We start from the raw sequence: 27,527 nt of genomic DNA on the forward strand, positions 1-27,527 counted from the left end.
TCACCCAGAGCATAGGCACAGAGGTGGAGCCAGGGCCACCGGGCATGGGGCTGTGATGGGGCTTTTGGCAAATATTATTTTAAACGATTACATCTGGAGGGTGTGGCATGGGCCACAGTGTTGCATTGTGGGAGTAGAAGATGGATTCTTTCCCCCCTTGTCGTGTCGGCAGTTTAGCAAGCAGGATGTTAGTCTGGGTGCCTTATTGTGCCAACACTTTTATTTTAACAAGTGGAGCTTCGGATTTAAGCTCCTCTTGTTACTTGAGGTATACTCTTTATTAATCATTTTTATGTCAATGCGCCACAAAGCCGGAGCTGACAGGGGGGGTTAGTGGGCAAGAGATAGAGAGAGAAAGTGAGAAAGGAGAGAAAGGGGTGAGAGACAGAGGAAGTAGAAAAATAAATAAATACATAATAAAAATAAAAATAAAATAAGGAGGGGGGTCAGAGAGAGAGAGAGAGACAGGGAAGAGAAATAATACATAACAAACAGTAGAACAAAAAGGAAAGAGTAATAAAAGGACAGCTTCTGCATCTTGCTGCTTTACACCGTATGATCACACCAGCTGCTGTATCTGAAAGATAAGATCCAGGGACACACACAAACAGTGTACACACAAAGAAACCAGTGGTACCATTATGACATGGGAATTTGCTTGTGCCAGTATCTGCTTCTGGAATTAAATACGTTAATACCAACGAAAGAAAATAAATATATATGCATAAGCAGACCACCAGGAACACTGTCTAAATATCGTCGTACCCGTATCTGCATCTGAGAGGAGGGAGTGGAAGCCACACACCAACTTTCACACACACTCTCACACACACACACACCCAGACAAGGAGAAAGAGGGATAAAGTAGGGGAAGAGAGCCCTAGGCTCTCTTGTGTGTGTGTGTGTGTGTGTGTGTGTGCATGTCTATGTGTGTGTGCATTCTAAGTGTATGTGTGTTGATATGAAAGTGTGTGTATGTGTGTGCGTGTGCATATGTACGTGTATGTGTGTGTGTGTACGCATACGTGTATGTGTGTGTGTACGCATATGTGTATGTGTGTATGTTTGTGTGTTGTGAGTGTATGTATGAGTGTGCAGGTTAACATGGAATGATTCCCAGTGAGTGTGCGAGGCCACAACAACACCGCCCCGGGGCCCCCAGACTGCCGGGAGAGCCCCGACGGGTCATGGATCCAGCCGCCCCACAGCGGCCAGGTACCCGGGCCCCCCGCCACCGGATGGCTGCGCGCCCACCCAAGGAAGGCAGGGGGGGGAGGCACCGGGCGCCCCCCACCGGCGAGCACGAGCCAGGGACCCCACGGCCACTAAGGTGTCGTTGAGATATGGGGGAGCATATGGGGAAAAGACACCCACCGGCCCCCCCAAGCCCTAAGTGTCTAAAGTGGAGTTAAAATAGAGGGGAATTCCTGACTGAAGTCCCCTGAGGCATTCAGGTGTGATGCTCTTCACCTAAAGAAAGTTACTGAAATACTTAATGATGTGAAACAGAGAAAGTCAAAATTGTATAGGAAAGTCCAGAGAAAATGATCAATATTACAGTGTTTCAAAAGATCCTGCAAAGATTATATGTATTCTAATTAAAAGCATAATAGATAGGCTGGTATCTCTGGGACGAGTTGTCCGGAGGGACCAGCACAGCACAACTGATACCATCTTCAGCTCATATTCACTGAATAGGTAGTGAAACAAGACAGAAAGACTCAGGCTGTAAGACGGAAGGAGAGAGCGAGAGAGCGAAACAGGAAGTGTCATGAAACGGACGAGACAAGTGTGAAGGCGTGGCCGGCTGGTTTAAAAAGCCCAGCGGGGTCAGCGCCGGCAGACACACTCGCACATGTGCTAACACTCCACTCTGCCCTGCTCTACGCCGTGCACACTACAGCGTGCCCTATGCCGAACTCTACAGCACTGTCTACACCAGTGTTTTCAAAGACAACACTGTGCCCGGCTGCAGCGCTGCAGACATGAGCTCTTCTCACGCCTGCTGATCATCTCCACTTTCTGGGGATTCATCTTTATTTGTTATTTTTACAAACTGCACTGCACCCGCCATCCCTGCTTCGCCCGTCGGCCCCATGGAGGGAGCCTCCGTATCTCCCCAGGTGTTTGTGGTGGACAGCCAGGCCGGCCCGCTGCCGCGGCCTGCCGCCTCTCCCTGGCAGCTCAGTAAGACGGCCTGCAGACTCCTCTTCCTGCTGGTCTTCCTGGCTCTATTCGGCATGGCTGTGGAGGCCTGCTTCGTCTACTACCTCTTCAAGCACTCACCGTCATCGCTGCAGGTGAGCCCAGCCGACTCTCAGGGCACTCATGCTCCTTTGTGCCCGCGCTCAGAGGCAGTGTGAGCGAGCAACAGGCAGTGGGGCAAGCAGGTGGAGGTGCGAGCGGGCGGGGGTGCAAATGTGCAGCTGGCGGGGGTGTGATTGCGCAGCTGGCGGGGGTGTGATTGTGCAGCTGGCGACAGTGCTCTCGGGCACACAATGCACACGCCAACCGCTTATTCCATTGGAAACTTCACCGCTCGTTCTGCTCATGAATGGCCTGGAGTACGAGTATCGGTGTGAGGATCAGTATGACTTATTACTAAGGTATTACATCTGCTGGATGCCATCTGCAGACAAGTGAGGAAGTGTCACTGAGGTCAAGGTCACATTGAAAGTGTGTGCAGAACTGAAAGTAAGTAAGAGTGACATTAAATATTTATGTAAGATTTGCTGAATTTGTATGGTGTCTGAGGTTCTGCAGGGCTGCCTGTCCCTAATTGTAAAGGGGAACCTTTATCAGTTCCCATATGCTGGGGGGCGGCTTCTTCGCGGAACAGATAAGATCAGCCCATTTGTCTGTTTTGTTGTCAGTCCCCCCCCCCCGCCCATCCCCATCACTAGGGCGCCCACAGGGGCATGACTTGCCCGGCACACTTGTGAAACAGCTTCCTGAATCAAGGTGGGGGTTTGACAGCACCCCCCACACACAAGCACACCGCTGTTTTCTGTCGTGTTTTCACACTGAATCTGGGAGTCAGGAGGGCTGTGATAATTGTGTCATGTGTGGTTTAGGCAGGGGCTCCGGCCACCTGGTTATCGCTCGCGGCAGAGCGGTGGCTGAGGCGCCTGCGGTGGGGTGAACACGCGAGAGCAGCGGCGTCCCTGTCGTAATGTGACTGGACCGTCATCATGACATCAGGTCAAAGGTCAGCTGAGAGGTAGCGGGCCACGAGTGTGGAACCTGGGCAGCCAACACTGAACTTTTGCTCTTGGTCACATGTGGTTATTAGTAAAGCTGTATTTCCTGAGAATGTGCTCTTCAGCAGGAAAATATGCCCCAGCTGTTACTAGTTAATGGTTTTGTGACTGTTCAGTGGTGGAATATTGCCAGAGTTCATGTACGGTCCATTAAAATGGTGGAGGTTTCAACCCTCCATACCCTCACTGTATGAGACGTGTGTCTGTTCAGAAGCTTTCTGGTTCAAATCTCATTGTTGGCAAAGCAATAGTAATATCAGTGCTGGGTCCCCCAAACCTGAAGAAGGCTCCTGGGACACCAAAAATACAGATGACCTGTGCTCTGACCTGACGTCTGAGAAAGGCAGAGACACAGGCGACCTGTGCTCTGACCTGACGTCTGAGAAAGGCAGAGACAGACGACCTGTGCTCTGACCTGACGTCTGAGAAAGGCAGAGACAGACGACCTGTGCTCTGACCTGACGTCTGAGAAAGGCAGAGACAGACGACCTGTGCTCTGACCTGACGTCTGAGAAAGGCAGAGACAGACGACCTGTGCTCTGACCTGACGTCTGAGAAAGGCATAATTCTTAAACTCTGGACTACAAATGAAAATCTCATTCAGAAAGAGTAAAATATGATGCAAGTATGAGCACAAGGTCTGCATGGTCATCCACAAATGACAGGAAGTCAGGGGTTTTCTGAATGATGTAATTCAGGCCATAGCTGAGCTTCTTCCTGGTAACTCAGATGTCCCCTAATCCTCTTTCCAATTGCCAGCTTCCATGACCAGTGATTAAATATCTCATATACATGACACTTAATTAAACATTGAAGTAAAACAGAAAAGCAGTGTTCTGTACATGCAGTCGGGTCAAACTTGTCCCTTTTTTAAATGTTAAACTGGCGAGTTACTCAGTAATTCAAACATATTACAAGGTGTAGTAATTCCCTGTCACTTTACTTATTGCTAAAAATCTATAGAATACTAATTTTAAAATTTTGACCTTGTTTAGCTTCTGTGTGTATGTGAGGAAGACTATATCTGGGTTTACTTTAGTCCTTTTGCTGTGTGTGTGTGTGTGTGTGTGTGTGCGTGATGAAAACCTTTTTGACTTGTGATTATTTTTCAATCCTCGCAAGGGAAACTCAATTTTATAAAAATCTGTGACTGCAATCAAAAAACAAAGAATGCCAAAAGTCTTGTATTTCCTTTGGGTACTTGTGACTAAGGTTAGGGCTGAATAGGGGTTAAGGTCGTCATTGTTGGGATTAGGGTTTTCCCATAGAAATGAATAGACAGGCCCCAGAAAGATATCCAAGTCCAATCATGACAGACAGACAGACAGAGAGACAGACAGAACTGACACATTGTTCCTTTTTCAGGAAGACCATGGCCCCACTGCGCTGAAGGGCTCTTCAGATCTCGGTAAGACTTCAGGTCTTTGATCAGTACAATCATGGACCATTGGTGACACAGCAGAGAGGGGCACCTAAAAGGCTGCATGCACAGCGCTCCCTCGAATGTCTTAACAATATGTCTTAACAAGCAACCCTAACCCTAACACCTAGTGAGTAAGCCACAGAACACATTTTAGAAATAAACAATAACTGTGAGCATGGCCACCGCCTCGTCCCCAGCTTCCCAGTTAGCTCTCTAGATTATTCCTATGTAGAAATTCCTCTCACTGTAAATAAGGGTGAAAACCTGCTGATTTTGGGGATATTTGTGTATTGAAGTTGTCCTGTTGGTAAGTTTTTGATGGGCTCTAAGACCTGGACAAGCTGTCAATGTTAAAACTGTGTTTCTGTTCATGGTTTTCCACACACAACAGAGAACAAAGTCATAGTTCCTGGCAAAAACAGAATGCAAGCGTCTGTGAGCCCATCCAAACCTTCGGCTCACCTCACGGGTAAGACCCCTTCTCCATTTGCCCTGAGCTAAAAGTTTAGCTAATCTTTGTGGGAAATCCCGGAATAGCGGGCAGCCTGAAGGCTCCGAGTGGATGTCCTCTGTTGACAGACACACTCCTCGTCTGAGTCACAGGCAGGATGCTCATTTACTGTAAGGAGAGGGCGAGATAATGTCTGTTTGAGTCAGAGGTTTGCCGTTTGTCCTTTTTATAATTTGCCATAAAAATGTTGAGATTTACAACAAATATCCATGCCTATAACATTTCTTTGTTCTATTTTTCATATTTAAAAAAATGTACATTTGCTTAATGGTATGTAATTTCACTCTATCGTGCAACACATATATGTACATAGGTGCAGTCAGCCCTCGTGCATTTGCGATTCACAGATCCGCGAAAATTTCATTGGAACCGAACTTATTTGCATCCGCGATTTTTTCACACATCTGCGAAATTCTTGACAATTATAAACTACTTGAAAGGTGCTAATGTTTACGTACATAGCAAATGTGTCCCGGGTTTCCCTCTCGAGACACATTTGCTATAAACACTGAACGTACATGTTTCCTTTACGTATTGTATTAAATTGTACCTCGGTTACGTATATAACTTCTGTCAATGAGTTTACAGTCCCGTTCGTTTACTCATTTACCTTAGTGTGAATGCAAAAGAAAACGGCAGCCAATGCCGTGTTCTATGAATTATTAGGGGTAACATTAGTATACTGTACTGTAAATGTACTAGTGTGACAAATATCCGTTAGGCTATACTGTACTCTATTTTTACATCAAACATTTGTTTTTTTAAAGGTAATGTACTAAGCTAAATTTTAAATGGCATATTTAGGGTTTAAACTATAGAAATAAGCACATATTACCATTTTTAGTGACTCTACCAACCATCCACGAATCTTCCTCACTCGTGACGGGTTCTGAAACCTAACTTCGTGAATGTCCGACGTCTGACTGTACATTAAAGGAAGATTTTCACAGCATGATTGACATAATTTAATAAATATTTTTTCTGATATTAAACAACTATTAAGGAACCGGCACCTGTAATGTAATGTAATGAATTGATATACTGAGAGACTGAGAGAGATAAGGCACCTTTGGAAAATGAGTAAAAATAGATACTGGGCCCTTCAGCTTACCACTTCCTCTCCTGCCACGGTAACCTAGTGTTCAGCCTTAGGGGGTAGAATGTACAGCCTACAGAGTCACAATAGTCCAGAAAATGCTTAGTGTCTGCAGTTTTTAGGTGCTCTATGCCTTGATGACCTGAGGTCTCCATCACACGTGTGCTCTTTGTAGCTATCAGAACATTGATATTCGCCATTATTATTAGATACATCTACAGGGAAACAGCCTGCATGCTATGGGATATTTATTCACAGCATTATTGAACAAATTTCAATGTGGTTTCATTTGCTGTGAGAGATTATAACAAAATAACATCACAGAAGACTGAAGTGGCCTGGGGTGATCTTCTTCAGAAAAGAGCTTCTCTCGAAAGCCGTGTATGAACCCTAAGAGTTCAGCTTCTCTCCTGTTTTGCTGGCTTAATTGATACTTTAATCCATAGCAGTAGATGTTCGGGCTCCAGTAATTCACTATGGAAGCCATTCCACATTTACCCAGACGGCCATTCACAGCGGGTTCCACAGCAATGTTCCTCTAGAAGCCCAGTGGATGTATCAATCAATCAGTCCATCAATCAGTCAATCATGCTAGTAAGTAAAAGCCCTGGAAAATAACGTTTTCAACTGGACCTAAAGGTGGTTACCGAGGGTGCTGACTAAAACTGTAATGGCAGGCTGTTCCATAGTCTGGATCGAGGAATAGTACGACTGCCCTCCTCAATCAGTCACGCTAAAACAGCTCCCTTCTCATTGTCATCGCTTGCAGGGAGCAGCAACAACGGGCTCCTCATGTGGGGCGAGTTTGGGGATGCCTTCCTCCATGACATGAAAATCCAGGACAACAAGCTGTACGTAACCAAAGAAGGATTCTACTACATCTACTCCAGCATCATGTTCATAGAGCCACACCTTGGCCCGTTCAAGCACAGTGTGCTGAGGCACACACCGCGCTACGGCAGCGAACTGGAGCTCATGAAGGCCATATGTTACAGCAGCCAGGAGCAGAAGATGAGCAACATGCGAAACAGCTACCTGGGTGGGACCTTCCGCCTCTACGCCGGCGACAGCTTGTCCATCAAGCTGGAGAACAACACGCTTGTGCGACACCAGCTAGTCACCGACAACTTCTTCGGCGCCTTCATGATTTAAAGGGGCAGCAGATCGGCCAATGCTCGAGGCTTGGCAACCTTGGCTTCTCTGCTTTTGCGACAGGTCACCCCACATGCAAGAAATCCGGTCACCAAATGGTCGTAGAGATTACATAGACTCTTGGCCACGTTGTCTTAAGCAACCCTTGACTCACACTCACCTCAGCTTGCCTGATATTCAGGTGCGAAAACACGGCTTGCACAAGATCACTCTTTTTTATTTATAGAGGTGGACAGTATATAAACAAACTCAACCATGCATTTCAGCTTATGATCCGGGCTCTGAAGCTACCAATCACAACTGCATTCTCACGCATCTATTTATAGGCAGAGCCCTGGGGGAGCCATCAAGTGATGGGATTCATTCTGCTCGCTACTGCTTGGTCACTGTAACAGATTATGTACTCCTTTTCAATCCCATTATTTTATCTCTATTTTTGGCACTTAGGAACGCACTAAAATTAAGCCATGTGGAATCGATGTGTTCATGTGCTTGTTGTTTTTCATCTTTCTGTACGTTGTTTTATACTGTAGCTGGGGCTTGTCTGACGTCCACATGAAAGACGTATAATTGCATGATGCCGTAATCCGAGAGGACTAAGGACACCAAGAATTTAGGCATATTTTCCAATCGTCCCCCTTACACTCAGTACACAGAAGCCCTGGCCCATAACAGTGACCCACTCTCATTTGATAAATTCCTGATGATCACCTGCATCACTGGTTAACCGGCTACAGAGCTGTTACTGGTTAACCAGCTACAGAGCTATCAGTGGCTAACTGGCTACAGAGTTGTCAGTGGCTAACTGGCTATAGAGCTGTCACTGGCTAACTGGTTATAGAGTTGTCATGGGTTAACCAACTACATAGCTGTCATTGGCTAACCGGCTACATAGCTGTCATTGGCTAACCGGCTACATAGCTGTCATTGGCTAACCGGCTACATAGCTGTCATTGGCTAACTGGCTATAGAGCTGTCATTGGCTAACTGGCTATAGAGTTGTCATGAGTTAACCAACTACAGAGCTGTCACTGGCTAACTGGCTACAGAGCTGTGACTGGCTAACCAGCTAGCTGGAGCCCAGGAAGGACTAACAGGTTTAAACTGCGTGCTGTGTGAAAGAAGCTCCTCAGTTTGGTATCACTGACCTCAGTGGCTACAGATTAAGACAGGAGGCTGACAGATTTAACATGCTCTCCCTAGTTCATGGTTCATGTGCACTGTACACTGATATGTTTTTTCCCCCAGATATTATGTATATAATGCTTATATTTATTTATTCATTTCACCAGTGAAGAAATCCCTATGCCTTTTACAAAGTCTTGGTAAAAAATAAATCTGCTGTAAAATTAGGCATCATAAAAGGAAAGAAATAAATGAAATGAATTAAATAAATAGTGAAATACACCATGGAGGCTTTGCTGTTTTGGAAATGTTTCTTCTTGTTGGCGGGATGTGCTGCAGTGTCTTCACCACAATGCCAGATGCTGGCCTGATCACAAGAGTGCAGTTCTCACGCGCCGCGGAGCAGGAGGTGAAGCTGCAGGTAGGATGGAAGGCTGAGTGTGCAAAAGGCTGCAGCGTGACCCATTTATGCACTTTGCAGTGGCTGCTACGTGCAGAGGTCCTGCTTTGTCACCTGAAGCGTGGTTATGCCATGAGTAGGATAATGCCCAATGTGCTGTGCGTCCATGTGTCTGTGTGTGTCTGTGTCTGTGTGTGTGTGTGGGTGTGTCTGTGTGTGTGTGTGTCTGTGTGTGTGTGTCTGTGTCTGTGTGTGTGTGTGGGTGTGTCTGTGTGTGTGTGTCTGTGTGTGTGTGTGGGTGTGTCTGTGTGTGTGTGTGTGTGTCTGTGTGTGTGTGTGGGTGTGTCTGTGTGTCTGTGTGTGTGCGTGGGTGTGTCTGTGTGTGTTGGTGGGTGTGTGTCTTTTTGAGTGTGTTTATGTATCTGTGTGTGTCTGTGGATTATGTTTATGTTACATTTTGGGGATCAAATGTCCCCCACGATGTAATAAAAACAATTTTTGTCTGTCTTTTTGAGTGTGTGTGTGCGTGTGTGTGTGTGTCTCTGTGTCTATGTCTTTTTGAGTGTGTGTGTGTGTCATTGTGTCTATGTCTTTTTGAGTGTGTGTGTGTCTCTGTGTCTATGTCTTTTTGAGTGTGTGTGTCTGTGTCTCTGTGTCTATGTCTTTTTGAGTGTGTGTGTGTCTCTGTGTCTATGTCTTTTTGAGTGTGTGTGTCTGTGTCTCTGTGTCTATATGTTTTTGAGTGTGTGTGTATCTCTGTGTCTATGTCTTTTTGAGTGTGTGTGTGTCTCTGTGTCTATGTCTTTTTGAGTGTGTGTGTGTCTCTGTGTCTATGTCTTTTTGAGTGTGTGTCTGTTTGTGTTTGGCTTTATCTTCCCCTGCTATTTACAGAAAGTACCACTGCTGCTTCCGTAATCACCAGCCGCTCTCACTGCGCTGCAGGGACTTTTGCCGGTAACAGCAACCGAGAGAGTGGTCAAGGGCCTGCCCACACGACACATTTCCATGCCGACGCTGGGACAGGCCGCACTGCACCCCCAGTCTGAAAAAACAGAAGGCAGAGCAGCGGCCACAGGTGGCCTCAGAGAACTCCACCCTGTGTAACCAGTAGAGGTTGCATTTTTATAAATATTGTATGTGCTTTATTTTTCAGTTTTATTAAATATATCAAGGAGTTTTTCTTTGCTTTTACTGTGTATTTTTGTATTTTAGTTGTTTGGAAAATGATTTTATCTTTATGTATATTTACAGTGATCTTGTTGTTATGCATTGTCCCTGTCAAATAAACCATTAAAAAAGAAACAAATCGAGCAGTAGCATAGCTTAGCTAGCTAACTTGAGATTAGATGGATAGACAGACAGAAAGAAAGAAGTAAAAGAAAAAAATGATTGTTTATTATTTCTGTGACTCATCTGTCACGTATCTGTTGTTGTTGAGATGAAATGAAATGAAAATGGAAGCAGTGACAGAGGAAGTCTGTGATTGGGGGTCTCTCTCCTGTCACCTCTGGCCACAGTGCTGCTGGTGACATGTAACATGTTTAGGTGTCTCTGCGTGCAAGACCTCGCGTGTGCCCCATCTCACTGTGCCCTGAGCCTGTTCAGGTGTCTCTGCGTGCAAGACCTCGCGTGTGCCCAATCTCACTGTGCCCTGAGCCTGTTCAGGTGTCTCTGCGTGCAAGACCTCGCGTGTGCCCAGTCTCACTGTGCCCTGAGCCTGTTCAGGTGTCTCTGCGTGCAAGACCTCGCGTGTGCCCAGTCTCACTGTGCCCTGAGCCTGTTCAGGTGTCTCTGCGTGCAAGACCTCGCGTGTGCCCAGTCTCACTGTGCCCTGAGCCTGTTCAGGTGTCTCTGCGTGCAAGACCTCGCGTGTGCCCAGTCTCACTGTGCCCTGAGCCTGTTCAGGTGTCTCTGCGTGCAAGACCTCGCGTGTGCCCAGTCTCACTGTGCCCTGAGCCTGTTCAGGTGTCTCTGCGTGCAAGACCTCGCGTGTGCCCAGTCTCACTGTGCCCTGAGCCTGTTCAGGTGTCTCTGCGTGCAAGACCTCGCGTGTGCCCAGTCTCACTGTGCCCTGAGCCTGTTTAGGTATCTCCACATGTGAAACCTCATGTGTGTCTGCTTCTTGACATGCGCTGCTTAGGTATTTACACCATGCATGCACTTTGATTCTCGCATGCATTCAATATTATTGTACCCCAAACTCATCAATCTCTTTCCTGTCATGAACTTTCACACCTCTGCCTCCTGCATCTTTCACTTTGCGTGTGCTTTTTCATTTTCCTTTGTTCTGCAGTCTGCTTACTTGCAATTTCCTCCTACACAACAAGTGAGCCTGGCGCCTCATGCTCTGGGGAGGAAGTTGTGGGGGGGGGGGGCGGTTGTGCATGAAATCTCTCTCCTGCTGACTCACAGTGGCTTGTCTAGCATGTGTCAGTGTAGTCATGGTTATATTATAAAAATCTGTGAATGTAATCAAATAAACTAAAAATGCTAAAAGTCTATTTGCTTGGTTATATATAGTTACGGTTAGGGCTGGGTGGGGATTAAGGTTGTCATAGTAGGACTTAGGGTTTTTCCGACAGAGATGATTGAAGACCCATAAATCTGTGTGTCTATGCGTGTGCGTCTGTGTGTCTGCGTCTGTGCGTGTGCGTCTATCTGTGTGTCTATGCGTGTGCGTCTGTGTGTCTGCGTCTGTGTCTGTGCGTGTGCGTCTATCTGTGTGTCTATGCGTGTGCGTCTGTGTGTCTGCGTGTGCGTCTATGCGTGTGCGTCTGTGTGTCTGCGTCTGTGTCTGTGCGTCTATCTGTGTGTCTATGCGTGTGCGTCTGTGTGTCTGCGTGTCTGCGTGTGTGTCTATGCGTGTGCGTCTGTGTAGCTGCATCTGTGTCTGTGCGTGTGCGTCTATCTGTGTGTCTATGCGTGTGTGTCTGCGTGTGTGTCTATGCGTGTGCGTCTGTGTGTCTGTGCGTGTGCGTCTATCTGTGTGTCTATGCGTGTGCGTCTGTGTGTCTGTGCGTGTTCGTCTGTGTGTCTGCGTGTGTGTCTGTGTGTCTGCGTGTGTGTCTGTGCGTGTGCGTCTATCTGTGTGTCTATGCGTGTGCATCTGTGTGTCTGCGTGTGTGTCTGTGCGTGTGCGTCTGTGTGTCTGTGTGTGTGTCTGTGCGTGTGCGTGTGTGTCTGTGCGTGTGCGTCTGTGTGTCTGCGTGTGTGTCTGTGCGTGTGCGTCTATCTGTGTGTCTATGCGTGTGCGTCTGTGTGTCTGGGTGTGTGTCTGTGCGTGTACGTCTGTCTGTGTGTCTGCGATCTCCTCTCGCGGCTGCTGCACTCCCATTCAATGCGTCCGGGCCCTCGTGAGTAGGAACCGCCTTCAGGATCTCCTCTCACAGCTACTCTGCTCCCGTTCAGTGCACCTGAATCCTGGTGAGGAGGAGTCACCTTCGGGATCTCCTCTCGCAGCAGCACTGCTCCCGTTCAGTGGAGTGCATCGGTCACATTACACTGCATTTATCTTCCTGCAGGCCATTTAAACCCCCAGTGGGATCTCATGCATGGTTTCCCTGCAGCATGTTGTAGGCTGACAAAATGAGGGCCGGGTTTCCACACCATATACCTACTCTGTGGCTTCGCTTGTTCAGGCTGCTAGTCCTACTTATTCATCTCAAACCCAACCTCTCTGGTTTCAGAGCCCATTTTCTGAGAAGTGGCGGACTTTGTGCAGGAATCCCCTTTATATCCGTGGCTATGCCGAGACCAACGCAGCGACACAGCTGTGGGAAAATGCTAGTGGTCATCTGGTGAGATCTCATCACTACATAATCATGAAGGTTGTCATAGTAGGACTTAGGGTTTTTCCCACAGAGAACCTTCCCGAGGGATTAATAAAGTACTATCTATCTATCTATCTATCTATCTATCTATCTATCTATCTATCTATCTATCTATCTATCTATCTATCTATCTATCTAGGTAAATGACATTGTTTTTAACATGCAACACTGTGTCATGTATTTACTGACTCAATTGATGGATTTTTCAATGCACAATTTTATATGTTACAGATTTTAACCACTGAAAACTGCTGGAAGGGTATAAAGAAATGCAGATTTAATAGCCAGTTGCTGAAAACCTGGAAGCTATTTACAGAGAGCTTTTGGATTAAGCTAGTGTGAAACCTGCACGTCGATGCTGTATATTACAGTAAAGATGGTGCCTAACTAATGCCACCTGTGGCATAAAGCAGTACTAAGATTAAATGCACATGACAATTACACAGTACAGTCAGTGGGAAAGTGAGAAGATTGCATACTGCCCTCTGTTGGTTACTTGGTGCATTTGTATAAAATTGAGAACATGACTGATTCTCTGAAAGAAAAAAACACAGTGCTGTAAATGAGAGATTTCCTATCAACAATGAAATCCACCTTCGTCATCCCCCCATTTTTAATGTCATGTTTGCCTCTTAACCCAGACAGCCGAACTCAGCGGCTGAACCGTAACCCATCCAGCCAGCGCGTCTGCATGTTGGGGGCAAGAAGCTTGCTAAGCAGCTGCATCTGCGGCTGCAGGGAGAGAGACGTGCGCCTGCCGGTCTGCAGTCCTCCCTTACAACAACAACAACAACAACAACAAATTTATTTTTGTATAGCGCATTATCACAACATTACATTGTCCCAAAGCGCTTTACAGCATCCCCACCCAAAGCCCCCAGTGAGTAAGCCATAGGCGACAGTGGCAAGGAAAAACTCCCTAGAAGGAAGAAACCTTGGGAGGGACCAGACTCAAAGGGGGAGCCCATCCTCCAGGGGGCAGCAGGGAGAGTCAAATACAATTAAATCTGAAACACAAACGGGGAGCAGGGGGGAGATGGCAAGCCGGTGCCACCACTCCCTCCAATCGCCAGGCAACCAGAAGGCAGGGAGCGGGTCATACAAGGAAGATGACACAGGCAGAACGGCCCCAGCACTGCCCCAGGACGCTGGCTCTGTCCATCCCGCCGGTCTGCAGTCCTCCCTTCCTGCCCCAGCACGCTGGCTCTGTCCATCCCTCCGGTCTGCAGTCCTCCCTTACTGCCCCAGCACGCTGGCTCTGATCATCCCGCCGGTCTGCAGTCCTCCCTTACTGCCCCAGCACGCTGGCTCTGTCCATCCCGCCGGTCTGCAGTCCTCCCTTACTGCCCCAGCACGCTGGCTATGTCCATCCCGCCGGTCTGCAGTCCTCCCTTCCTGCCCCAGCACGCTGGCTCTGTCCATCCCGCCGGTCTGCAGTCCTCCCTTACTGCCCCAGCACGCTGGCTCTGATCATCCCGCCGGTCTGCAGTCCTCCCTTACTGCCCCAGGACGCTGGCTCTGTCCATCCCGCCGGTCTGCAGTCCTCCCTTCCTGCCCCAGGACGTTGGCTCTGTCCATCCCGCCGGTCTGCAGTACTCCCTTCCTGCCCCAGCACGCTGGCTCTGATCATCCCGCCGGTCTGCAGTCCTCCCTTACTGCCCCAGCACGCTGGCTCTGATCATCCCGCCGGTCTGCAGTCCTCCCTTACTGCCCCAGCACGCTGGCTCTGTCCATCCCGCCGGTCTGCAGTCCTCCCTTACTGCCCCAGCACGCTGGCTCTGCTCATCCCGCCGATCGGCAGTCCTCCCTTACTGCCCCAGCACGCTGGCTCTGTCCATCCCGCCGGTCTGCAGTCCTTCCTTACTGCCCCAGCACGCTGGCTCTGTCTATCCCGCCGGTCTGCAGTCCTCCCTTACTGCCCCAGCACGCTGGCTCTGATCATCCCGCCGATCGGCAGTCCTCCCTTACTGCCCCAGCACGCTGGCTCTGATCATCCCGCCGGTCTGCAGTCCTCCCTTACTTCCCCAGCACGCTGGCTCTGTCCATCCCGCCGGTCTGCAGTCCTCCCTTACTGCCCCAGCACGCTGGCTCTGATCATCCCGCCGGTCGGCAGTCCTCCCTTACAGCCCCAGCACGCTGGCTCTGATCATCCCGCCGGTCGGCAGTCCTCCCTTACTGCCCCAGCACGCTGGCTATGTCCATCCCGCCGGTCTGCAGTCCTCCCTTACTGCCCCAGCACGCTGGCTCTGATCATCCCGCCGGTCGGCAGTCCTCCCTTACTGCCCCAGCACGCTGGCTATGTCCATCCCGCCGGTCTGCAGTCCTCCCTTACTGCCCCAGCACGCTGGCTCTGATCATCCCGCCGGTCTGCAGTCCTCCCTTACTGCCCCAGCACGCTGGCTCTGATCATCCCGGCGGTCGGCAGTCCTCCCTTACTGCCCCAGCACGCTGGCTGTGTACATCCCGCCGGTCTGCAGTCCTCCCTTACTGCCCCAGCACGCTGGCTCTGATCATCCCGCCGGTCTGCAGTCCTCCCTTACTTCCCCAGCACGCTGGCTCTGTCCATCCCGCCGGTCTGCAGTCCTCCCTTACTGCCCCAGCACGCTGGCTCTGATCATCCCGCCGGTCGGCAGTCCTCCCTTACAGCCCCAGCACGCTGGCTCTGATCATCCCGCCGGTCGGCAGTCCTCCCTTACTGCCCCAGCACGCTGGCTATGTCCATCCCGCCGGTCTGCAGTCCTCCCTTACTGCCCCAGCACGCTGGCTCTGATCATCCCGCCGGTCGGCAGTCCTCCCTTACTGCCCCAGCACGCTGGCTATGTCCATCCCGCCGGTCTGCAGTCCTCCCTTACTGCCCCAGCACGCTGGCTCTGATCATCCCGCCGGTCTGCAGTCCTCCCTTACTGCCCCAGCACGCTGGCTCTGATCATCCCGGCGGTCGGCAGTCCTCCCTTACTGCCCCAGCACGCTGGCTGTGTACATCCCGCCGGTCTGCAGTCCTCCCTTACTGCCCCAGCACGCTGGCTCTGTCCATCCCGCCGGTCTGCAGTCCTCCCTTACTGCCCCAGCACGCTGGCTCTGTCCATCCCGCCGGTCTGCAGTCCTCCCTTACTGCCCCAGCACGCTGGCTCTGTCCATCCCGCCGGTCTGCCCCCTGCCCTGAGCAACCAGCTGCCCAGGGAGAAAAAGTGCAGCGGCCAGGTCTGCAAGGTTGATTGGTTGGTGTGTGGCACACATGACCCCCTGGGGGCCCAGCTGCTGCCGGGCTTTGGGGGCTGGAAGAAGTGGTGATGTCATGCCAAGTGTGTTTGTGTCCAATTCTATTGGTGTTTATTTGACTGATTTGTGCGTGCAGACAGTTCATTTCTATATGTGTGAGTGTCTTTGTGTGCGTGTGTGTTTATGCGTTTGTGTGTTTATGTGTGTGTGTGTTTATGCGTTTGTGTGTTTATGTGTGTGTGTGTTTATGCGTTTTTGTGTTTATGTGTTTGTGTGTTTATGTGTGTGTGTGTTTATGTGTTTTTGTGTTTATGCGTTTATGTGTTTATGTGTGTGTGTGTGTATGTGTGTTTATGCATTTGTATGTTTGTGTGTTTGTGTGTGTGTGTGTGCGTGTGTGTTTATGCGTTTGTGTGTTTATGTGTGTGTGTATGTGTGCATGTGTGTTCATGCATTTGTGTGTTTGTCTGTGTGTGTGCATGTGTGTTTATGCGTTTGTGTGTTTATGTTTGTGTGCTTGTTTGTTTATGTGTTTATGTGTGTGTGTGCGTGTGTGTTTTGCATTTGTGTGTTTATGTGTGTGTGTGTGTGCTTGTTTGTTTATGCGTTTGTGTGTTTATGTTTGTGTGCTTGTTTGTTTATGCGTTTGTGTGTTTATGTGTGTGTGTGCGTGTCTGTTTATGCGTTTGTGTGTTTATGTATGTGTGTGTGTGCGTGTCTGTTTATGCGTTTGTGTGTTTATGTATGTGTGTGTGTGCGTGTCTGTTTATGCGTTTGTGTGTTTATGTATGTGTGTGTGTGCGTGTCTGTTTATGCGTTTGTGTGTTTATGTATGTGTGTGTGTGCGTGTCTGTTTATGCGTTTGTGTGTTTATGTATGTGTGTGTGTGCGTGTCTGTTTATGCGTTTGTGTGTTTATGTATGTGTGTGTGTGCGTGTCTGTTTATGCGTTTGTGTGTTTATGTATGTGTGTGTGTGCGTGTCTGTTTATGCGTTTGTGTGTTTATGTGTGTGTGTGTGTGTGTGTGTGTCTGTTTATGCGTTTGTGTGCGTCTGTATGTGTGTGTGTGAAGGGCACTGAATTAGCTAAACCAGCATTCGTGCTTTGAAGTTGTCTCTAAAGCTCCATTCTGCTAGTGGAAAGGCACACAGTTTGCCCCGGATATGAGGGCGATTGATAAACAAATGCAGATTATCACACAGCGTCTTTCATTCCGGAACCAAGTTTCATTTAAGCCTTTTGGGACGAGGCCCATTTGCATGTTCCGGCCCGCGCGGGGGAAAGTTTGTGAAACACGCCAGCATCGCATGTCGGACAGGAAACCAAGAGGAGCGGAAACAAGATGTGAGGCTCAGGCCCACTGACAGGGAAAACCTGTTTGACGTCGCCTCGGTTCGGACGGCGCATCTTCTGGGGGCGAGGAAAGAAACCCAGAGCGAGCCGGCGAGTGAGGGGGCGGCAGGGTGCGAAAGCAGACACACATACACACACAAGCACACAGACACACTGGAGAATCACGGTGCGAAAGCAGACACACACACACACAAGCACACAGACACACAGGAGCATCATGGTGCAAAAGCAGACACACACACACAAGTGCACAGACACGCAGGGGTGTCACAGTGCAAGAGCAGACACACAAACACACAGACACACAGGAGCATCACGGTGTGAGACCAGATGCACACACACAAGCACACAAACACGAGGAGGCCTCTTCCTTTGCTGTTCTCACGGAGCCTCCTGAAGGCATTCCAGCATTCCGGACAATCCCACCCAAAGAGGCAAGTACTTCCAGCACAAACACACTCAGCACTCTGGACGCTACCCTTGTGACCGGAGTGTTCTCAGACATTGACAGGATCTTTCAGCACAGCCCTGCACTGCTGCAGTTATCCTACCCACCACTGCTGCAGTTATCCTATCCAATGCTGCTGCAGTTGTCCTACCCACTGCTGTTGCTGTTATCCTTTCCAATGCTGCTGCAGTTATCTACCCACCACTGCTGCAGTTATCCTACCCACCACTGCTGCATTTATCCTACCCACCACTGCTGCAGTTATCCTATCCAATGCTGCTGCAGTTGTCCTACCCACTGCTGTTGCTGTTATCCTATCCAGTGTTGCTGCAGTTATCCCACCCACCACTGCTAGCGTTATCCTACCCACTGCTGTTGCTGTTATCCTTTCCAATGCTGCTGCAGTTATCTACCCACCACTGCTGCAGTTATCCTACCCACCACTGCTGCATTTATCCTACCCACCACTGCTGCAGTTATCTACCCACCACTGCTGCAGTTATCTACCCACCACTGCTGCATTTATCCTACTCACCACTGCTGCAGTTATCTACTCACCACTGCTGCAGTTATCTACCCACCACTGCTGCATTTATCCTACCCACCACTGCTGCAGTTATCTACTCACCACTGCTGCAGTTATCTACCCACCACTGCTGCATTTATCCTACCCACCACTGCTGCAGTTATCTACTCACCACTGCTGCATTTATCCTACCCACCACTGCTGCAGTTATCTACCCACCACTGCTGCAGTTATCTACCCACCACTGCTGCAGTTATCCTACCCACCACTGCTGCATTTATCCTACCCACCACTGCTGCAGTTATCTACCCACCACTGCTGCAGTTATCTACCCACCACTGCTGCATTTATCCTACCCACCACTGCTGCAGTTATCTACTCACCACTGCTGCAGTTATCTACCCACCACTGCTGCATTTATCCTACCCACCACTGCTGCAGTTATCTACTCACCACTGCTGCAGTTATCTACCCACCACTGCTGCATTTATCCTACCCACCACTGCTGCAGTTATCTACCCACCACTGCTGCGTTTATCCTACCCACCACTGCTGCAGTTATCTACTCACCACTGCTGCAGTTATCTACCCACCACTGCTGCATTTATCCTACCCACCACTGCTGCAGTTATCTACTCACCACTGCTGCAGTTATCTACCCACCACTGCTGCATTTATCCTACCCACCACTGCTGCAGTTATCTACTCACCACTGCTGCATTTATCCTACCCACCACTGCTGCAGTTATCTACCCACCACTGCTGCAGTTATCTACCCACCACTGCTGCAGTTATCCTACCCACCACTGCTGCATTTATCCTACCCACCACTGCTGCAGTTATCTACCCACCACTGCTGCAGTTATCTACCCACCACTGCTGCATTTATCCTACCCACCACTGCTGCAGTTATCTACTCACCACTGCTGCAGTTATCTACCCACCACTGCTGCATTTATCCTACCCACCACTGCTGCAGTTATCTACTCACCACTGCTGCAGTTATCTACCCACCACTGCTGCATTTATCCTACCCACCACTGCTGCAGTTATCTACCCACCACTGCTGCGTTTATCCTACCCACCACTGCTGCAGTTATCTACTCACCACTGCTGCAGTTATCCTTTCCACTGCTGTTGCTGTTATTCTATCCACTGTTGCTGCAGTTGTCCTAGAAATTGCTGCTACCTTTTCACTACTGATGGTACCTATTTGAGTCATAATTTTACTAATTTTAATTCACTCATTCTACTCAGTATTATTTATACATTTTATGCATGTTTTCCCACCCACTGTGCCCTTCTCATCCAGATTCATTTACATCAGAGTTGTCCCCAAATTTCAGTACATGGGTTTACAATGTCAATAAAAAAGCTTGAGTGTCATGTTTTATGATACTTGTGTCCAGGGCCCGCCATAGCTGGTAGTCAGCCTCCCTTATAGGGAACAACTCTCTCCATCAGTATCTGGCCTATGGACACTGCAGTATTCTGCTTCCTGCCGGTCAAGTAGTTGACACATTGTTGAAATGTAACAATGGTAACGGTAACAAGGTGTGCATGCATATAAAAGCCAGTATGGATTAATTTCATATGATGATCATGATAATTTCATTGTAAAGTTAATCATTGTATTATATGTTATGGATGGGCATGATGAAGGATGGACGATCCAAGTTGTGCTTCACAAAAATTAATTACTCAAAAATAAGAACACAAGAAATAAAAAGGACAGAGAGGGACTGATCCTGACAGTTGTTATTTTGGGTTGGGTTATGCTCTGGGAAAGTTTGTGTGATTTATTGAAAACATGCCTGTGCCAAATGTTTGGCTTTACTGTGAGGGTCTGCACATACAGCATATAGCATTTGACAACGGAGTCAGTAACTGTCTTTGTGATTTACAGGTTTCCAGGAATCATTCCCATCAGATAAGAACATGTTGACTAGAAAGATTTTCTCTGAAAGTACCGTAATGGTTTCATGAATAAATGATACATAAACAGTAAATACTACATCTGCCTATTCAAACACTTTATGTGCTTCCTCAGGGCCTGTCAAACATATAGGCAATGTAGGTATTTACAACTGAATGGCTTTGCAGATTATGGGCTACCTCCAATGCATCATCTGTCAAGGGACCCTTAAGTCATTAAGAAATACCTTTATTAGCCTTGTACCACTCCGTGTTCCCAGAATGTTCTTAATTTTCCACTTTCTGCTTACATGAACAGCAGTCTTATTAGGTTCTTAGTTTATTTAGATGATGTTGTGTAGCTCATGCTCCAATACTGCTTACCTGGGCATTCACTGGAAGCTCAGTCCAGCTAAATTAATCGACCTCTTTGCCTGACTTGTATGTTGCTTCGGGCAAAAGTGTCTGCTAAGTTAAACAATTACAGATTATGTAAGACCAGAGTCAGGATGTGTCCAACCCAAAGCAAGACAGAATCTGATTCTTTATGGATAGGTTATCTTTATGGATAGGTTATCTTATACACACGAGTCTTACAATCTGCGGTTATGCACTGAAGAAGTCTGACATCACTCTCTGTAGAAAGGATGTGACTTATGACGTCATCACAACAGACACACTTTTTGCATTGTTAGTTATTTTGCAGATGCTGCAGTGCAAAGCAGCATATTTCAGAGAGCAGGGTCATGATGTCCCTGATGTAACTGGGGCCTCGGCCCGGGGCCAGTGGTGACATCACTTTGCTGATTTATGAATGTCGTTGAAGAATTTATGCCTCTGCTGCCTGCAAGACAACTACCTCCACCTCCGGCAACTACCCTCCAACCTGCCTGCCCTTGGCTCAACACGATGCCTCGCCATCCATCCTGCGGCTGTGTGTCTATTAATCCTGCCATCGTGCATCAAGCACCCCGTGCCTGCACCGGTCGGCCGCTGCACTGAGACTGATATTTCAACCCCTTTATTAGCTTAGTCATTTCATCTTGTTTTGTTTGACTCATCTGCCGGCCCCTGGAGGATGGGCTCCCCCTTTGGGTCTGGTTCCTCCCAAGGTTTCTTCCTCTTAGGGAGTTTTTCCTTGCCACCATTGCCTTTGGCTTACTCACTGGGGGGTCCTTACGAGGCAGAAATGTAAAGCGCATTGAGACAATGTAATGTTGTGATAATGCGCTATATAAATAAAATTGAATTGAATTGAATTGAATTTAGGGACTTGAGCCAGTGCCCTGCCGATCATGGAAACAGCATCCTAAGCCACAGAGCCATGCACCACCCCCTCTTCAAAACCGAGCTAAATACTATCTCAGAAAATAAGTGACAATGATTTGGAAGTGGACGGCTGACTTACAAACTAAGAACTACTGGCTTATCTTTTAAAAAGAACATGAACAGCTGACGACCACATCCCGACCACATCCATTACAGCTTCACAGAAGCACTCGTTTGACATTGTCAATATTCATAATTTATTGGTAAACATATACAATAGAAAAATACTTTTTTGAGGAAATACATTCAGAAACATAGCTTGAGAGAAAGGCTATTCCTATGTAGTGAGTGTCCGAGAGGCATTTCAGACAAAACTTCTGGAGATCTTTGGGGAAAAGGCACCACAAGAGCTGCCACCCCAGCATCCCCTGTGGTTTGCGAGCTAAAAGAGGCCAGAGCCCCTCTGGCACTGAGGCAGCTTCCCACATGGCGATGCTCAGTGAAGCTAAGGCTCAACAGGCAGCTTCCCACATGGCGATGCTCAGTGAAGCTACGGCTCAGCAGGCAGCTTCCCACATGGCGATGCTCAGTGAAGCTAAGGCTCAGCAGGCAGCTTCCCACATGGCGATGCTCAGTGAAGCTAAGGCTCAGCAGGCAGCTTCCCACATGGCGATGCTCAGTGAAGCTAAGGCTCAGCAGGCAGCTTCCCACATGGCGATGCTCAGTGAAGCTAAGGCTCAGCAGGCAGCTTCCCACATGGCGATGCTCAGTGAAGCTAAGGCTCAGCAGGCAGCTTCCCACATGGCGATGCTCAGTGAAGCTAAGGCTCAGCAGGCAGCTTCCCACATGGCGATGCTCCTTGAAGCTACGACTCAGCAGGCAGCTTCCCACATGGCGATGCTCAGTGAAGCTAAAGCTCAGCAGTGCCCTCAGCACCCACTCTGGAGAAAAGGAAGCAAGGGCCTGAGACACTGATAACAGGCCGTGGAATCAGACAGCGACAGCCGGTGCGTAACACCATCCTGTGTGGTCCTACAAAGTGCCTTATGGATATTATTCCACAGCAATGGACCTTGCATCATACACAGTAAAAAAAAGAGGTTAGTTCTCTGAGAAATGTCTTTGGTGGGAGAACTCAGTCTCGCACAAGGCAAGTATCTTTCCGAATGACAGATATGTCAAGGTAGCCTCACCTACAAGCTGTAAAATCATTTTAGTGATGTTTGACATTTTGCTTAAAATAATTTGTGAAAGACCTTACAAAGAAATGTGACACAAAAAAAAAATGTCACATTTCTTTGTAAGGTCTTTCACAAATTAAGAACGAATCCTTATAGAAAGCTCAGAATTTCTATATCTGAGCTTTCTATAAAGATTCGTTCTTAAGTGAAACGAAATAAATAAATAAATAAAAACAGGCATAGGCAACAAGAAAAGGTTCTATTCAAATCTATATTCCAGTTTGTAAACCCTGGTTTGTCACTAATGTTTGAATGAATGAATAAAGTTTGAGAACTAGGGGTTTGCTAGGGCTTGGGTTCAAGTAAGCAGGCCTTTGGGATTTGCTGGAGGTTAGTTAACTAGTAGTTTTAATGGGGTTTTAATAGGTACACCCCTGGTGAAGCCGTAATGGGTCTCGTTAATAGGCTTCTGTGAGATAGGTTCCCATATGTGTTGCAAATTCATTGGTGTTGATCAGAGCAGGAGGAGCACAGGTGACTTTCAGTTCATCCCCTTTATCCAGCTTCACTTGTCGTCCATGGAACCCAGTGGTTATTTCATTTGATTTTTTAGTAAGGGTGAGGCTTATGAGAGGCTTCTGGTTATTGGACTTCTTAATGTGCACAGTATAGGTTAGGTTTGCAGCATCAGATTGCAGCGTGACTTGGATATACAGGAAGTAGCGCCCATCCTTGGCAATGATTGGCTTAATGTCATCCTCCGACATCCAATGGAGCTCATCCATGGCCTGGTTGGACCCTACAGAAAGAAAAGGTCATTGCTGATCCAAGCCTTTAAACTCCAGTATTTCAATCCTGGACAATATAAGCAATAATTCTTCTTTTGTAGAAGCCCATTGGTGGGCCCTTAAATAGAACAAACATTAGGAGATGCCTTCATATTTGAAGGAAACAGGCAGAGCATAGACTGGGCCTATTGATTGTTAAGATAGAGACACTGACGGTTGGTGAGCTGTGACGGGCCCAGTGTATTTATTTAATACAGGAGTGCGTCCTACCTTTCTTCAGATAATTCACAAGGAACTGTTGAGTTGTGTTCGCTGGCTTGCAGAGACAGGGAGTGCTGGGATTGTCCTGCAGTGAAACAGTTGAACGGCAGCGCAACAGTTATTTCTAAATGCCTGGAAGTTGCCTTCACTGGATCTCCTTACCTATTGCCAATTCACTTATTGTGCCCTGATGAAGGTTCATACCGCTTCTGTCTTTTCTAACTTCTGCTCCCTGCCCTGCATCCTGTACACTCTTCCTGTAGACACTTCTACTTACATCACTGAGTATTTTTTTTTTTGTGAAAACTCAGAAAGTGACCCTCACCCTACAAAAAACACTTGTTACTTGGTTCCCTGTCCTTGCACACTAATCATGCTGTCTGGGTTTTGAATTATGATGATATTTATTCTTAATTTTCTTCATAGCTCCTTGGGGTATGTCTAAAGTTTTCTAACCCAAGGAACAGATACGATGTACAGCACACATGTGAAAGACGGAGGAGTCATTCATACAAAGATCAGCTTCAACAGATTCATACATGTGGTTGCAAAGGGTTCAAAACAGGTTGCGTACAAAAACGAGAATGTGAGAGTCAGGATTCGTCCTGCTGTGGCAAGGGAGGCATGACGGAACAAACTCACAGCATCTCAGAGGAATGAAACACAAATCTAAAATGAGACAGAGCTTCCTTTCCCTGCTATTCTTTCAAGACTGCGTGACCTAGGGGTGTTTTTAATGGCCATTTCCGGCAGTTTTGCCTGAACGTATGACACAATAGATCTTGCTGAGAAGAAATGGAGTGCAGAGACCAGCACTGGACTGGGAGGAGGCTGTCTTACTGCCACTCTGACAATTGGACACGTTCTTCAGTGATCTGCTCTCAGTTCCCTCTTCGGGGGAATGAGCTGTCACTGCAAACTGGGGGCCAGGGCCATTTACGCCTATTCCAAACCGCAATTACGCATCAAAAAGCTTGGTTTTGGGAAGCGTGCAAATGGATTTCCGACATTGTAAACAAGTGTGTGTGTGTGTGTGTGTGTGTGTTTCATATATAAATATTACATTTTGGGGACCAAAAGTACCCACAATGTGATAAAAACCTGTTATTTTGACATTGTGGGGACCATTTCAGGCCCCTCAAGGGGAAACTCAATTTTAAAAATATCTGTGACTGCCATCAAAAACTTACAAATGCGAAAAAGTCTCGTGTTTTGTTTGGTTACTTATGGTTAAGGTTAGGGCTGGGTGGGGTTAAGGTTCTCATTGTTGGGATTAGGGTTCTTCCTACAGACATGAATGGACAGTCCCTGTAAAGATATGAATGGGTGGACTTTGTGTGTGTGTGCATGTGTCTGTGTGTGTGTGATTTGCTCAGGAGTCCATCTGTCCACACCATTTTGAATAACTCATTCATCCATCCATGCTAAAGTATGAGGCCCAAACAGAAACGCCAGATAAAAGGCTCTGAAGGCCCTGTCTTATACTACTAACATTTTATTCATTTAGCAGATGCTTTTGTCCACAGATCCATTTTTCAGAAAGTTGGGTCAATCAGTTCTTTCAGTAATTGTGGATTGTATATGTTCCTTCCTCAAGGGCCCAGCAGTGGCATTGCTCTGCCAGCACAGCAATGGCCTTCTGATCATGGCTACAGCACCCTAATCTGCCAAGCCCCCCCCCCCCCCCACATCCCTCCAATACCATCAGCAACCTGTCTGCCAGCCTGCTTCAATCAGAAACCCACTAACCAGTTCAACCATCGTTTGTCCATTAGCCATTTCAGCTGTCACTTTGTATCTGTATGTGGTTGTCCGTCACCCTACTCTTCCACCAGCCTCTCATTACACCCGAGTCTATGACTTTGTATCCAACAGAATCTATTTGACAGCAAGTCTTCTCTGCAAGGAAGTGTTTGACTATCCATCTGTGAACAAGAGCCTTTGACCATTTTTCTGTTCTCATGTGAGTTTTCTTGACCTTGAATCGGTCTATAACTGATTCTGTTTGACTTTCTATCTGCCTGTAAGATCTAGTTTGACTGTTGGTCATTCCAGTCACCTTTTCCATCACTTCATCAGACTTTTCACTCTCTCTTCATCCTATCAGTCTCTATACAGTAAATTCAGTGTAATGACCCAAGGTTTGCATGCCTCAAACTCCAGAGGAGAAACCCTCCTGGCAGTCAGGTTGAAGGCTTTGATACTCCACATTCATGTGGTATCCCTGGTCACATGACTTAGCCAATATTCAGGGTTGCTCAAACCCGGAGTTCGGCCACTCTCACTATGCAATAGACATAACATAAACATTTTTTTTTGGTTTTCAGTCACCCTGGATGTAAACCATCTTGCCAACAGCCGCAAAGGCTGTGTGTAGTCGGTTTACCTCAAACATGATACCTCTAAGAGCATCTTTCACAAAGGATACTGGACTTATCTACTAACTAGAGACCATTCATCATGAGTCTCTACTTAACATTACAAGCCAGCAAATCACAAACTTATAACTGGTTTCAGTTAGGTCCACCTACCAATATCAACCTTGTTATATGGGGCTCCTAACAGTCTCCAGCAGTCCTTGTGAGTCCGCAGACTGCTCAGAGGAGATGTCATTACCACATGTAGGTTGGAGCCTTAGAGGTTACGCAAATGTCAACTATAAGGTGTCAAGCTCAAGTACCAGGAGGGAGATAGTTGCTGGATCCAGCTAAGGTGGTTTCCCAAGTAACCACCAGAAATAAAAAGATGTGCAAATGGTTTGTGGAGAAGCTTCTCAAATCACAGGTGTCACACCTGATGCACATTCCCATTTAGCTACAAGAGCTGCTGCTGAAACTTTAGCATTAATAATGTCTGGCCAGTGCGAGACTCTTAAGCACCCAGCACTGTTGCTGCATTGGTACCATGCAAAACTTTCTGGTTCCTCTGCCCTATGTTTGCCTCTCTGTGGCTGTTCGCCGGAATTTCCTACTTGGGATCAAGAAAGTATATCTTTCCATAGATGAATTACAAGAACAAAAGAGACAATTGCAAGCCATGATGTTTGCGTCTGGTATCATTGTTACGCAGCCCAGCTTGCACCTTTAGCCACAGTGACAATGGTTACTGTGCTTAGTCTTCTCTGGACGTCCTGTGCTATATCACCCACAAAGGCTGCCTGCGGCCAAGCGCTCTGTCTCGCTGGGGGCCTTACCTGCCGGGTGAAGAGGAGCACCAGGGTGATGGCCTGGGCCAGGGAGAGGAGTGTAACCCAGAGCATGAGGGTGCTGTTCAGGCACTGATGGCGAGCCAGAGCCTGGTGAAGGGCCGTTTCCGTAGATGACATCTCACAGACGCAGACCGCAAGGAGTGAGAGAGACACAGGGACGGACCTCAATTCTTCTTCTTCTCCTTTTTCTCTCTTTCGTAAGAACGGCTGAGAGAGTGAAACGTGCGTCGGCTTCCTCCCCGCAGCTGTCAGTCTCTGTGAGCGCTAAAAAAAACCTCTTCCTCAGCTCAAGCGCCGGCTGTGTTGACAGAAGCCTGTGATACAGGTACGCGTCCCTCTACATGTAGACGTCGCTGAGGTCTGTCGACCTCACTGCACGGACGTCGGAGGAAAAGGCGGGACGCTGAACCAACAAATAGGGTTCCACCCCCACAGATATGGATCTCAGTGTGTCCGATTCAGCCATGCCATGATGTCATGAACAATCAAAGGGAGAATCACGACACAAATGGAGAGGAGTAACACGCAGCTTTGTTTGTGAGCCGCGTGTTGGTGGGGCCTGG

The 27,527-nt window shown here is 47.8% G+C and overlaps 2 protein-coding genes across 3 annotated transcripts; one reads left to right on the forward strand and one right to left on the reverse strand.

The window, feature by feature from the left end:
- Nucleotides 1-1,835: 1,835 nt before the first annotated feature.
- LOC111859932 (tumor necrosis factor ligand superfamily member 14-like) lies at nt 1,836-10,146 on the forward strand. 2 transcript variants are annotated; one of them, XR_011991651.1, is made up of 5 exons: nt 1,836-2,300; nt 4,626-4,668; nt 5,075-5,152; nt 7,060-8,988; nt 9,910-10,146. XR_011991651.1 is itself a non-coding variant. In XM_072711828.1 (4 exons), exons 1-4 carry the CDS (start codon nt 2,097-2,099, stop codon nt 7,440-7,442), a joined length of 708 nt encoding a protein of 235 aa, XP_072567929.1. In that variant the 5' UTR covers nt 1,836-2,096; the 3' UTR covers nt 7,443-10,146. The 2 variants fall into 2 exon arrangements, 1 of the variants encoding a protein (XP_072567929.1); XM_072711828.1 differs by having other exon boundaries at nt 7,060-10,146.
- An 11,613-nt stretch (nt 10,147-21,759) lies between these two features.
- Nucleotides 21,760-27,322, reverse strand: tnfsf18 (TNF superfamily member 18). Its single transcript, XM_072712794.1, has 3 exons — nt 26,950-27,322; nt 23,766-23,841; nt 21,760-23,506 (listed from the first exon to the last, which is right to left on the reverse strand). Exons 1-3 carry the CDS (start codon nt 27,079-27,081, stop codon nt 23,166-23,168), a joined length of 549 nt encoding a protein of 182 aa, XP_072568895.1. The 5' UTR covers nt 27,082-27,322; the 3' UTR covers nt 21,760-23,165.
- Nucleotides 27,323-27,527: the final 205 nt, after the last annotated feature.

This window comes from Paramormyrops kingsleyae, chromosome 5 (genome assembly GCF_048594095.1).
Source record: "Paramormyrops kingsleyae isolate MSU_618 chromosome 5, PKINGS_0.4, whole genome shotgun sequence".
Taxonomy (NCBI): Eukaryota; Metazoa; Chordata; class Actinopteri; order Osteoglossiformes; family Mormyridae; genus Paramormyrops; species Paramormyrops kingsleyae.

Excerpts from the sequence above, each read along its gene's own strand:
- LOC111859932 (XM_072711828.1), top strand. The coding sequence starts at position 2,097 with ATGGAGGGAGCCTCCGTATCTCCCCAGGTGTTTGTGGTGGACAGCCAG. Across the intron at positions 2,301-4,625 it reads ACTCACCGTCATCGCTGCAG|GAAGACCATGGCCCCACTGC; the intron begins GTGAGCCCAGCC and ends TTCCTTTTTCAG. Across the intron at positions 4,669-5,074 it reads GAAGGGCTCTTCAGATCTCG|AGAACAAAGTCATAGTTCCT; the intron begins GTAAGACTTCAG and ends CACACACAACAG.
- tnfsf18 (XM_072712794.1), bottom strand. The coding sequence starts at position 27,081 with ATGTCATCTACGGAAACGGCCCTTCACCAGGCTCTGGCTCGCCATCAG. Across the intron at positions 23,842-26,949 it reads TGCTCCTCTTCACCCGGCAG|GACAATCCCAGCACTCCCTG; the intron begins GTAAGGCCCCCA and ends GTTTCACTGCAG. Across the intron at positions 23,507-23,765 it reads TGTGAATTATCTGAAGAAAG|GGTCCAACCAGGCCATGGAT; the intron begins GTAGGACGCACT and ends TTCTTTCTGTAG.